This window comes from Streptopelia decaocto (assembly GCF_964273445.1).
Source record: "Streptopelia decaocto genome assembly, chromosome: 25".
NCBI classification, from domain to species: Eukaryota; Metazoa; Chordata; class Aves; order Columbiformes; family Columbidae; genus Streptopelia; species Streptopelia decaocto.
In genome coordinates this window covers 4,745,097-4,758,186 of record NC_138680.1, presented here as the reverse complement: position 1 = coordinate 4,758,186, position 13,090 = coordinate 4,745,097, and the positions used below count along the sequence as shown (strand labels likewise).

At 63.4% G+C, this 13,090-nt stretch overlaps 1 protein-coding gene across 3 annotated transcripts; it reads right to left on the bottom strand.

Annotated features, from left to right (window-relative positions):
• Positions 1 to 1,415: 1,415 nt before the first annotated feature.
• On the bottom strand, positions 1,416 to 12,376 carry PLEKHA2 (pleckstrin homology domain containing A2). 3 transcript variants are annotated; one of them, XM_082072628.1, is made up of 12 exons: positions 12,239 to 12,376; positions 8,798 to 8,961; positions 8,026 to 8,082; positions 7,220 to 7,268; positions 6,956 to 7,053; positions 5,239 to 5,385; positions 4,143 to 4,289; positions 3,737 to 3,805; positions 3,543 to 3,613; positions 3,318 to 3,381; positions 2,940 to 3,017; positions 1,416 to 2,791 (listed from the first exon to the last, which is right to left on the bottom strand). In XM_082072628.1, exons 2-12 carry the CDS (start codon positions 8,936 to 8,938, stop codon positions 2,462 to 2,464), a joined length of 1,251 nt encoding a protein of 416 aa, XP_081928754.1. In that variant the 5' UTR covers positions 8,939 to 8,961; positions 12,239 to 12,376; the 3' UTR covers positions 1,416 to 2,461. The 3 variants fall into 3 exon arrangements, with proteins under 3 accessions (XP_081928754.1, XP_081928756.1, XP_081928755.1); XM_082072630.1 differs by lacking the exon at positions 12,239 to 12,376 and adding an exon at positions 11,939 to 12,224; XM_082072629.1 differs by lacking the exon at positions 12,239 to 12,376 and adding an exon at positions 11,307 to 11,434.
• Between the last annotated feature and the right edge of the window lie 714 nt (positions 12,377 to 13,090).

Genomic DNA, 13,090 nt, shown 5'->3' with positions numbered 1-13,090 from the left:
ATGCAAAAGTTGGGTCACATTTGATGTAAAATACAGCAAACTGACGCTATCTGCTCACACGCAGTTCTGCAAACCAACGACCCTCCGGTTGTTTGCATTTGGCACATTTCTGCCTGTGTTACTTCTGCCCCCACTGGACCTGCAGCGGGGTTCAATGTGGCCAGGAATTCTGCCTATTCCAGTTCTGGTTTGCGGTTTATTGCAACAACTCCTCCTCTCCCGGGAATGGGGTTCGTAGCTCACGTGTGATCTGGCTCTGGCAGCCGGCCGGGTCTCCAGGCGCTGGGCGGCTTCCTCGGGAAACCGCCGCGTTCTTCGGGCGGTGGAGCAGCGGCGCTGAACGCCCGTGGGGCAGGGGAGCTCCGCACTGAGCCAGAAACAAGAGAAACGATGATAATCCCATGTGCACAAGCCCCCTCTGCCCGTGTCCCCAGCGCAGCAGCTGGAGCCCGCGGCAGGCGCCCGTTCCCCGGGCACGGGGCTGTCACGGGCTGCGTGAAGGGACACGCGGGTGTCAGCCCCGCGGGGGGGCAGCCCCGCGGGTGTCCCGCTGCCCGGTCAGAGCGGCACAGCTGGTTGTGCCGGCCCCGCCACCACCACGGTGCCCCCGCTGCTGCAGCCTGGCCCCCCAGGCCCCCCCGCAATCGTTAACCAAAGCACAGCGCAAGCCACAGCCTGGAAAAGCAGCCGCCATTTCCTTCTTTATTGAAAACCCCGGGAAGGCAGAGGTTCCATGTCCCGCAGCCACATCTACAGGCGGGGTGGCAGGGAAACCGGCACCCCAGCCCTCAGAGCACTTGGACTCACAGCCAGCGCTCGCAGGAACGGCTGGAACCGCTGGGCGCTCCATCGGAAGGAGCAAACCCTCGCACCCACTGCTGCGCCAGATCCCGCCGGCCCGCCCGCAGCCCCGGCACCGCGGGAACTCGGCACACGCTGTGGTTTCCAAAGGAGCAGCTGCAGGGGCGCACGGGGAGGAGGGGGAGCACTTGGCTTTAAAAGTCCCCACAAAGCTCCATGGGGTCTGGCTGCGTCCCCCGTCCTTCGGGGCGGGGAGACGCTCCCCCCGCAGCAGCACCGCGTCCCGGGGGCCCGGGCTCCCGCGGAACACGCGGCTCGGCCCCCGCGGCTCGGCCCCCGCGCTGCCCCGGGACGCGGGAGGGTGGGGAGAGAAACGGGAATGTTGCAACCGCCTGGAGCCGCTGGGAGTTTTCTCCTCCTGGATAATTAACCCTAATTGTGCAACGAGCTTCTGCTTTACCATCCCAGGCCCAAGGAACTTTGCAATTATCAAGCTCCACGGCGCTGAAGCCCCGCACAAAGTGAGCATCGTCCTCTGCAGCTGGTGCTTCCCAGAAAGGAGGTCAGAGCACCGTCACCAAACGCTGCGACTGTGGTTGACAGGCTTACCAAACTATTAAATCATTCCTGAAACATCATGTTATGAGCCAAGCAGCAAGCCAGCCTAAAAAAAAGGATTTAAAACACTGGTGCAAGTAAAGCAAAAAGGAGAAGAAAAAAAGAACAGCATGATCTAGATTTCTACAATTAAATAACAAATATTAACACTTGCCCTGTACCGTTTGCATCAATTCCCACCCATTTTCATAGTTTCAGTGTTCTCCAGCATCTCCACACAACCCCCTTCAGACACAGCACAAAACCGGCACCGCCCCGAGGGTCCTCCCGTCCCTGGGAGCCGCCGTCACCCCGGCTGCCCGCCCGGGTCGCTGCGGGAACAACGACAGGCCCGCCGGTGCCGGGACCGGCTCGGGAAGAACCGACGAGCCCGCCGGTGCCGGGACCGGCTCGGGAAGAACCGACGAGCCCACTGGTGCCGGGATCGGCTCGGGAAGAACCGACGAGCCCGCTGGTGCCGGGATCGGCAGTGGCCATGGGTATGAAAAGAAAGTAATTAAAAGCCATCAGATTTGTTAATACATCACTAGTCAGGCAGTGTAAGGAGCTGGTTTCCCAGGGAAAAAGTCACCACAAGGGGAAGCTGCGGCGCGTCCCTTGTGCGGCGGCGCGCGCCGGTGCCCCCGCGCTGCCTGGGGATGGCTGAGCAGCAGGAGAAGGCAGAAAAGTGGTTTTCCAAAGACAAGAAAGGCTGCGCTCCCCTTCACCCCTCTGAGACCTCCTCCTGCTTTTTGGAGGAAATGATGCGGCAATGGCAGCGCGGGTGCCCACGGGCCACCCTGTGCGAGGCACCTCCCGAAACACGGAGCCCCCGCGGCAGAGCCGGGTCGGGACCCGTTCCCGGGAGAGCCGGCACCGGGACGCGGGTCCAGCCCGTCCTGTACCGCAGGGAAGATGGAGCAGCCTCATCCCACCGGGACAACCGTATGAGTCTGGTCTGAGGCGCCGGGCGGGCACGAGGGCACTGGCCGTCCCGAAACAGCCCCGTGCCCCGCGGGGAGCCGGCAGCGCACACGGAGCCGGGGAGCGGCTCGGCACCCGCTCAGACGTCGGAGGTCCGGATGCTTTCATCGTCCAGGTCGAAGGCGAACGGCTTCTCCTTGAGATGCTGGGGCTCCGACTTGTGCCGCAGGCGCTTTCCCGGCGCGGCGCCAGCGTCGTGCTCCGGGAAGGCCGGCAGGAACACCGAGTCCCTCAGCGGTGCCGGCAGCTCCTCCGGCACCGGCTGCTTCGGCACCGGCGTCCAGGGCTGCCAGGAGGAGGTGGAGGGGGCTCTGCTCAGTGCTCGCCGCTCCTCCGGCTGCCTCGGCGGGGAGGGGGCTGCGGAGCCCCCGGCCCTGGCCAGGGAGCTGGATCTCATGAAGGACATCTCCTGCAAGGACAGACGCACAGTGAGCGCGGGGTTGTGGCGCATCCTGGAAACGGGCCGACCGAGCGCTCACAGTCCACTAATAAACATCTTGTACGTTGGCGCGCTCTTCATTTGGCACTAAACACGAAGCAGAAGGGACGGGACCTACCCTGGGGCGGGTTCTCAGGGCCTGGACGGCGCCCGTGACCGCGCGGATCCAGCTGTGCATGTCCTCGGGGCTGTCCGCCTGCGAACACAGCGGCGTCACGCCGGCCCCGCTGCCCCTTTTGGGGCTCGCGGTGCTGGGGGCGCTGCGGGGCCAGGAGCCCCGTGCGCAGCACCCCCACCGCTGCCCCCCCGCCGGATCGCCCTGTGCTGTTCTCTCCGCTTTCTGCTGCTCACGCAAAGAGCCGCTGGTATAAATAAGCCCAGGAGAAGTGAAACCGGCCGCGGTTCCCCCGCGCTGCCCGTGCCCGGCAGCCGTTTGCAGGAGCTGCCAGAGCCGAACTCGCCTTCCAGCAAACTGAACCGGTCCCGGCTGCCTCACCTGGATGTAGAAGGTTCTGGAGCTCGTTATAATTTCAAAGAGGTTGTCCCGCATCAGGAGGTCACTAGAAACAGCAAGAAATAGACAGTCGCTACCCACAAACCAACATGGATGGAAAAATTCCATATTCACCCTCATCTCTAAGTGCTCCCCCAGCAGCCGGAGCTTCATGAGCTGCTCCAGCCCCGGCACAACCCGGCGGAGAAACAGGGATGCCAGCGTTACCCCGACTTGACCAGGCACTCGTGGGTCTTGCAGACGTCCTTCAGGAGGATGGAACGCAGGGGCTCCTTGTCCTGTGGGGACGAGAGGAGACGGCGATGGGCCGGGCTGGTCCCCGGGGCTGCGGCGGAGCCCACGCCGTGCACGGGACGACAGCAGCCCAGGCAGGGGCCGGAGGGGCGGCAGGGGCTGCTCACCTGCTCACACTTGTAGTAACTGATGGAAAACTCATCCAGAACAAAGAACCGGCGCTTCCAGCTCTTTCTCTGCAAAAGAGAGGAGGGAGCTGCTCGGTGCTGGGCTCCGCTGCTCTCGCCACGGCCCCGCATCCAGAGCATCCCCAGGGCATCCCCAGAGCATCCCCAGAGCATCCCTGACTCCCGGAGCATCCCCAGAGCATCCCTGACCCCCAGGGCATCTCCAGAGCATCCCCGGAGCATCCCCGACCCCCAGGGCATCCCCAGAGCATCCCCAACTCCTGGGGCATCCCCGGAGCATCCCCGACCCCCGGGGCATCCCTGGAGCATCCCCGGCCCCCCAGGCAGCAGCAGCCCAGGGCCGCCCACCGGCTGGGCCCCCGGGGCACAGGGCCCCCGCACTCACCACGTTCCCCTGCTTCACGCAGTAGCCGCTCTTGAGCACGGGGGGCCCGGCGGGCGGCTTGGCGGCCGAGGTGGGGATGTAGCTCTGCGAGCGCCGCAGCAGCGGGTGGGCGGCCACGTCGCTGCCCTCCCCGCTGTCCCCCCCGTTCTGCAAGGGGAGCAGAGGGTTACAGGGGCGGCAGAGCCGGGAGGGGAACTCCCTGCCAGAAGGCAGGACGAACCGCGCCGCAGCGAGCGCCGAGCGCAGCGCCGTGCCCAGGGCCAGCTGCAGCGCCGGGGCACCAGCAGGGCAGTGAACCAGAGTCCAGAACCGACTTAGCTCATTGCACGCGGCTTTTCAGACTGCTGCCCTAGCACTACGCGCCCTTTTGGTGCCCACGTGTTAAAAACAATGTTAAGAAATTGGAAAGGCTACAGAAAAGCAATTCCAGGGCTGAGGAAAAATCCCTCGCAGCAGGGGAGCTAAAGAACCTCATCTCCTGGTTCATCAGACACCAAGAGGAGACTCGGCTGCCCGCAGACCTTCCTGGGGGGAAACAAAGGTACGAGGGGCTCTTCCATCTGGCAGAACAGAGCCCACCAGCTGGGAGCTGGAGCCAGACAACCCCAAGTGGAAAGCAGGGATGCTTCCCAACCGGAGCGGGCAACATACCACCGGCATAAACCACTCGGGAAAGCCACGAAGCCTCCACTGCACATCTTCACAGCCAAATTCTCCCCAAAGAAACTGTGATGTTTGGAGTTCAGGTAGGAAAACCAGGGTTCCCCGGCCCCAAGACCGGCGCCCGCTGCACGGGGGGCACCCACACCCACCCGAGGGCTGGACCCCCTGCAGCGCCGCCTCTCCCGCAGCACCCGCCCTTCCCCCGGCAGCGCGGAGGGTGGCGGAGGTGAAACATCTGCACTTATCTCCTTCCTCATCCCTCCATCCCCCTCCTCCGGCTCGGCTGAGGTTTGAGCGTCACCATGGCAGCCCCGGCGCGGTTAACCAGCGTCCTGCCGCGCGGCCGCCTCTGCAGCGCCGGGAGGAGCTGCTCTTAGACCCGGGACAGCCGGACCACCCGGCGCTGCTGTCACGGGGTTCCAGCCCAGCTCACCTGGTTGATGGAGATGGGCGTGTGCACCACCACCCCCCCGATGATCTCGGTTTTATAGGCCACCTGGGGCTTCCTCTCCTGGGCCTGGGGCACCACGGGCAGCTTCGCGATCTCGGTGGCCGGGGGGACGCTGCCGCCCTTCGGCACCTACGGGAGGAAGACGGGATGAGGAGCATGACCAGCCCTACGCCCGAACCGGGCACCACCACCATGTCCTCCTAAATGCAGCCGTGTCCCTTTAAAAAGCACCAAATGAACAAGCCACCCCGGTTCCGGAAGGCGTGTGTGCAGGAGGCGCTGCGATGGGACGTGAGAGCTGCTGAGTAATTAAGCATCACCTCCCATGCATCTGCGACTCGCCTCTGCAGCCCAACGTGTTTGTGGGACACTCGCTCCTTTAATTGTCCCCGCTCTACTTACAGCGAGGCTTAATGAGCGTTTGCCTAACGAGGCTGAGCTGCAGCCGTCCCCAGAGCGCTCCAGCGCAGCCTCCTGCTGCAGGACCGCGCGGGCCCCTGTCCCGGTGACACCAGCACCGCGCAGCGCTGCCCGCGGCCCCGCGCAGGGTGAGGAAACACAGGAACCGATGTGCCAAGAGCAGAGGAGAAGCCTCGGTGAGAAGCGGAAGCCCAACCTGGATCTCTGCGCCGGGAGCAACACCCAAACCGCTGCCCCATCCTTCCTGCCCGCGCGGGGAGCGGCGGCGCCGTGCAGCGCCGGGACGGTGCTCGCGTGGTGCTCCCACGGCGCGATGCTCAGGCCACGGTGGAACCCCGATGAGAGCCCAAACATCCCCCCGCACCCGTCTGCGCCTCCACCCACACAGCGCGGAGCAGCCCCAGGAACCCAGGCACGGAAACAGAACATGCAGCAGCTCCCGCAGCAGAGCTCTGCACCGCGGTGCTGCGGCGGTCACCCCGAGGGAACGGCCCAGGGACACCGAGACGGGTGTGACGGGCTCTGGGCAAAATCCATACTCAATTTTGGAGGCGTTTTTTTGTGGCCAATATCACCTGAACCCATAGAGAAGGTACAAGCCAGAGCCTGTGCAGCCAGTCTGCAGCTACAACAAGAAAATACAAGCCAGGTCTGGTCTTGTGGATGAGTTTCCCGCAGGAACAACACAACACTCCAGTGGCTTTGAACAAAAAAAAAAAATTGAAGAACAAAGGGTGTTTGATGGGACCCAATCCTAGACCGTTTGCCATGATTCTTCCTTGTACTCAGTTTATGAACCAGGAACAACATGCATCAGCACATGAGCCGGTATAATGCTGTGCAGCCCAGCCCCAAGCCCAGCGTGCGGCCGGCGCTGCAAGAGATGCACGCAGCACCCTCCCGCGTCCCGCATCCCACATCCCGCGTCCCCGCCGGCAGCCGAGCGGCGTGGGCTCCAACAGCTACCAGGTCAGCGACCATCAACCAATGGCTCTATGAACACAACAGCGAACGAGAGCACATGGCAGACAAGCCCCTCCAGATCCAGGCACGACCTGCCCGTGACGCCCCCAGCGCCGGGCACCGGCTGTGCCTCCTCCCCAGACCCGGCGCTCCAGCAGGAACAAACACTGAGTGAATAAATGCTGAAGCACAGACGGATGCAGCGAGGAGCAGCTCTGGCCCGGCAAAGGGACGCGGTGGAGCCAAGGCAGGACGTTCACCGAGGACCCGTCACCACAGGACACCCCAACACCGGTGACCAGCAGAATGAACCCACCGTGATCTTACTGGCCCGGTTGAGCGCCTCCACCCAGTCCTGCAGGTCCTTCTGGTCGCTGGCTTGTAGGAAATAGCGCTGGGATAAGGCATTGATAACTGTCAGAGACGGGAACAAAAGGAAGAGTTAGGGAACCCCGTGCTTGGCATTATTAACACTAATTAACCAATAAACCAACAGGACAGCACCTCTGGACTCCCAGCCGCAGCCCCCGTAGCGGGGTGTCCCCCCAGCACGGCCTCGCCGGGGGTGCCCATCACTCACCAAAGCAGAACGGAGTTTTCGGCTTCTGTTTCGGGGTGGCGACGCTAACCTGCAGCAGAGCCAGCGCAAGAGAGCATTAAACACCACAGCGCACGCAGCCCTTCCCCTGCGCCGCCTGGGCAGACCCAACCGCGCGTCACCGCGGGGCCGGGGACGTCTCCGCCGCGGCACGGCCCTGGGACGCCGGCACTTCTCGCCCCACCGTGCCCGGCGCCGCAGAGCCAAGCGCCCAGAGCTGTCAAAGGTGAGGAACCGGAGCTTCTGCCGGACTAACACAGTCGCTCTTGTCAGCAATTAAGAAAATTGAGGCAAAATAGCAGTGGTTTCTCCCTAAAGAGCAGGAACCATTTATATAAGAATAGTACTCCCTGGGGCTCCAAGCGCAGCATTCGTGGAGCATTTATTCTGACAGGCTTCCTCCTTCAGAGCCAGTCTAGAACGGTTAAATATGTTTTCTCAAGCAAACCTCCATTTTTCTGGCATATTTACAGTTGGTAGTTAAAGCCGCTGGCATAACCTAATCCTGCAGTTTGTGACCAAGTGCCGTCCTGCAGCAACCTTCACTTAGACCAAAACATATATAATTTATAAGTGCGGCTCTTTCCGAAATGGAGAAGGCTCATCCTCCCAGCATTGCTTCATCTGCACTTAATTTATAAGTCATGACTCAGCAGGAACAGAGACATCTGTCCGATTCCTCATCGGCTCCAGGACGGAGCTGAGCCCGGCGCGGCTGTCCCGGGAGCGGCACCGGGATATGGGGACGACGGGGAACACTCATTTCCCTCCACCCTTCCCTACCTTACCTTGGAGATATAGGTCAGCTGCAGAGATCCAACAGCACCCGCACCGATGGCCAGGTTCTGCAAAACATGTAATGAGTGACGGGGAGGGGGCGGCAGAGCGAGCCGGGCTGCCGGTCCGTGACACTGGGCTCAGCAGCAAAGGCAGCAGCCGCTTCCCTCCCCATGCACCTGGTTCATCTCGCACCCCGCGCGCAGCTGGGACCGGCCACAGTTCCACCTGCACAGCCCCAGCAGGAGCCGCCGCAGACCCCGGCCTGGAGCCGCGGGCGCTTCCCCTTCCCCTTTTAACACGACAAAGCAGAATCTGCTGTGGGATGCTCCCCAGGTGCCTCCCCAGCCTGAGCAGCGCTCGAGCACCGTGGGGTTTCCAACAGGGTCTTCCTAGAGCTCAGCTTCGGCTCTTGCTCTTGTGAGCTCGACCGCAAGCTCTGGAGCAGCTCCTGTAGACATGAGGTACAGCAGACCCCGACTCCAGCTCCCCCAGCCGCCCGCTCCTGCCGTAAGTGCTTTTGCTGCGTGACACCACCTCTATGATAAGTATTTCTAGGATAGCCCCTTCTCTGACTTGTTGCCACCGTCTCTACGCTAAGACACAAGGGAGATGCAGCACTGCACACTGGCACAGCCCTTCTGTGGGCTCCTGGGGTGTGAGCTGCGCTGGGGCAGCCCTGGAAGCCACAGCAATCACGGGGAGGTGGTCGTGGGCGCGGGAGACCCCGAGAGACGAGCGATGCAGCAGAGCACCCCCCGGCGGGCAGCCCGCGGCGCTCACCTGCGGGTTGTCCATGTACCACAGGAGGCAGTTGGCCGCCGTGTCCAGGATGAAATACCGCCGCAGAAACCTCCCGCACGCCTCATTTTCTTCGATGTCCAGGAACCCGCAGATACGGTTCTGTCGGTCCAGGTACGGCATGCCGGGCTCCTTCTCGCATCACCCTGCAGAGGAGGGACGGGGTGGGTGCTCTGCCCCCGGAGCTGCCCCTGCTCAGCCGTGGGGGGCAGCCCCGTGCCACGGCTCAGCGCCCCGGCAGAGGACAGAACGGCCACAAAGGATTGGACCTGAGACACCGGGTCCCTGAGAACCGTGACCACAAATAATCCCGAAGCGGGCTGCGTGCTCGGAGGGCCCGAGCGCACTCCCAGGAAATGGGAAACAATCTGCAACTCCAGCAGAAACTCTGTGCAGCCAGGATGCCAAGTCAGCAGGGAAAGCAATGACCCATCGCCGCAGGCCAGGCCGTGGCACCGGCTCTGCCGGGCACGGGCCCTCCCGGCGCTGCCCCAGCCGGGATGCGGGTGCCCGGGAGGCGGGCAGCGGGTACCCGGGAGGCGGGCAGCGGGTACCCAGGATGCAGGCAGCAGTACCAGGGAGGCGGGCAGCGGGTACCCGGGATGCAGGCAGCGGTACCAGGGAGGCGGGCAGCGGGTGCCCGGGAGGCGGGCAGCGGGTACCCGGGAGGCGGGCAGCGGGTACCCGGGAGGCGGGCAGCGGGTGCCCGGGAGGCGGGCAGCGGTACCGGGGAGGCGGGCAGCGGGTACCCGGGAGGCGGGCTGAGCCCACCGCAGCCTGGCCGGCAGCACAGGGGACTCGCACAGGTGCCAGAAGCGGAGGCTGCACGGATGAGAGATCTCATGCAGAAAAGGAGGAAATACTATTTTTGAGCCGAAGAGCTGCCGTGGAGCGTGGCCCTGAGCGGCGAGGGTTGTGCAAGAGCTGTGCTGCAGCTGCAAAGGTGGAGGTGGCAGAAAACAAGTCAACCTGTTGTCAGGATCTCAGAGTTCATCACCAGTGTCTCCGAGATGAGTATCAGGGCTTTTCTAAGAGGGAAACTGAACTTCTTCAGCAGAAGAGATTGTTTTAAGACAACACGTTTGCCCTGACGCAAGGTTACGTGGGCACTTCACATTTTAATGCTTTTTTGTAGGGTTATTTTTGCGGGTGGGAGGAAGCACACAGAAGGCAGATCCCCAAGTGCCTTCAAACCCTACCAAGGCACTCAGAGCAGGCCACATAAATCATCTCTTCCTCCTGCTGCTAATAAAAGTCCAGATATTTGTGGTCACGAGAGGGATGCGGCAGCGCTGAGGTGCAGCAGGCAGCGCAGGGACGGCGCCCGGCCCGGGGCTGCACGCGGCACCCACGGGTCACCTGCAGCTCCTTATGTCTCCCCGCCATCTCTAATTAACGTGGGCTCAGCTGAAAGCCCACAAACCAGCTCTATCTCCTGTGTGAGCTGACTGTGGGTTGCACTTGGATATGCAAAAACCTTTGGGCAGAGGAGACTGCAGCTGCCCCAGCCGCTGTCCCCGTCCCGCTGCCCCCGTCCCGCTGCCCCCGTCCCGCTGCCCCCGTCCCGCTGCCCCCGTCCCGCTGCCCCCCTCCTCGCAGCCACCGAGCACCGCACTGTTTCACAGGATAACAGCAGCACCTCCAGCTCCCCCAGATCACGGGTATTTCGTCCCCCTACTCAGGAGCTCCAGGAGAAGCAGAAAACCCTCAGTCTGCACCAACATTCACTATTTATACAGCACTTTGTAAACTCCAGGTCATAAATAGTTCCGTGCAAGACCCAAACTTGTGTTTGCTGTAGGAAGGACACGAGACTAAACTAAACATAAAGGACATCCTTTATGGAAACACGACGCCATCACACTGGCACTGGGCACAGGAGGGGATGATCTATGGCCGATGTCCGAGCCCGACTCACGGAGGTTCATCTGCCATCCAGTGAGTTGAACTTCCTGGGCACTGCACCAAGCCAGGCCCTCAGGAGCTCATTACCAGAGCCCCGTTATGAGTTTATGCCGTTTTGTAGCGAAGCACATCAGAGGCTTCCAGGACTCTTCCCCATCACCCAAACAACTGACTACCCAGCTTCTTCTGAACCACAATATCCCACCGCAAAGGACGACCCTTTTCTGGCTCAGATGGCAAGAGCAAGTAGACTCCAGAAGAAGGCTCACAGAAAAAAGAGTACCCCCTCGCCTGGGTCCCGAGACACAGCCAGCAGCTTCCCAGGAGGGCGCAGAAGGTTCAGGGCACCCTCCGAACGCACCCCAGCCCCTCCGCGGTCACCGCTGGCTCAACGGCCTCGTGTGCCATCGCACAGCCAGACTTTCCAGGAAGCAGCCCCAGGCCCGGCGCTGTGCCGCAGCGCCACGCTGCCCACGGCCCGCTGCCCGCTGCCCACGGCCCGCTGCCGGCACCCACTGCACAGCTACAGCCCCGGGAGCACGACCCACAGAAACCCGCAGCAGAAAGAGCCAAGGCAACGGCAGACCCGCCATCCAGAGCATCGCAGCACCGCTGGCCAGAGGCACCTCTGCAGTTCCGTGGCCCATCGCACCTGCAGGCAGCGGCATCCTCCTCCTCCTCCTCCTCTCTCTGAGCTGCCCCGGTGCCGGCTGGGCTGCAGAGCAACCACCCGGGTTTCAGAAGGGCTCTGAGCTGTGGCACCCGCAGCCCCGGCCGCGCAGGGCGACGGCTGCAAGCGCAGCGGTTGCAGCTCCACTTCCTTCTACCTGGCCTTGCAGAGGAGTTTCCAGAGCTGGCCCTGCCAACGTCTGTCAGCGGCTGACACGCGAGACAGACGGGGTAGGCAGCGCCACTAACTCCTGCTCACTCCAGACATTTGCCTTAATGAAATAATTAACCTGTTGAAAGGCAGGCTGGGAGCAGCAACAATATATTTCTTCATCTCACCATGGAAAAACAGCCAGAGGAACACGCTCTGAATAGCTGCAGATCCCACATCTTCCCCGCACGTTTGCCACCAACCCCACAGACCCGAAGCAGAGCTCAATGCGTGCAGCACCCCCGCACCTCCCGCAGGCACCCCGTCCCAAACCCGCAGCCCTCGCCACCCCAGCCCCGTCCCCGCGCTGCAAGCACCGTGCACAAGAGATCACCCACCGCCAGCCCCGGCGGGGGCGCCGCTGCCCCGAGGACACACGGACACCTCCAGCTGCTGCCACAGCAGCTGCTGCCGCATCCCCGGCCCCACGGAGCAACCCACGCCGGGGCCGGACCCCCGGCCGCCCCCAGCCCAGCCCGGGGGCACCGACCCCGCGGCCGGGACAGACCCTTCTCGGGAGTCCTGCCGGGCACCCCGCGGCCGGGGCCGGGACACCGCGGGGTCCCCGGAGAAGCGCCCGGCGGCTCCGCGCCCACTCGCGGCTCCGCGGACACGCGCGGCCCCGGCCCCGCACTCACCCCGCGCCGTCCCAGGGCTGCGCCCCCCGCGCATGGCCGGCGCAGCGGGGCGGAGGGCCGGGCGCAGGGGGTGTGCCCCTGGCTCCGCCGCCGCTTCTTTCCGGGTTAATTACGTCTCCCATTAGCAAACCCGGCCCCGGATGTGAGTGCGGGGCGCCGGCTGCGGGGCGGGCCGGGGGGCGGTGGGTGTGGGCGCGGCCCCGCGTCCCCCCGCGCACCTGCGGCGGCACCGGCTCGGGCAGCGGGTCGCGGGCTTTGCCCCCGCTCCGAGAGTCCCGGCTCCGGTCCTTCCCGGCAAAGCCCCTGAGCCCCGCAGAAAACCGCTCAGTGAACCCGCGTCCTCCGAACGGCTCCGAACGTTTCGGCAAAGAGTTTCCCGGGTCCGTGGGGACAACTTGAGACCACCGCCCCCGGCCCAGCCCCTGCCTGGCAGCAGCGTCCCCGCCTCAGCGGTGCCTGTGCTGCTGACTCACAAAGCAGCAGGTGGATGCTCATGCACGAGGAGTTTCGGAGGGCGGGCGTGCTCCGGGGGTCCTGAGCCGCCGTCAGCCCTTGCGCTGGTGCAAACGCGACGTCCAGGGCTTCCAAACCGTGCGGGGCACTGTTAGTGCTTTACAAAACTTCTCCCCACTGCCATGTGTTTGTTGTGGTGTGTAACGTCAAATACAGCAGCATCTGAGCAAACAGGGGCGAGCGGATGAGAGCAGCGTGCGCCCGGGACTGTGAGCTGCCCCAGCGTCTGCGTCGGACTCAGGCCACCACCACCAGTTCTGTTCAGGTCCGGGTTCTGTCAGCCCAGATATTCCTTTTTGCATTTTAAGGCAAGACTCTAGTTTTGAGAATCCAGGGCTA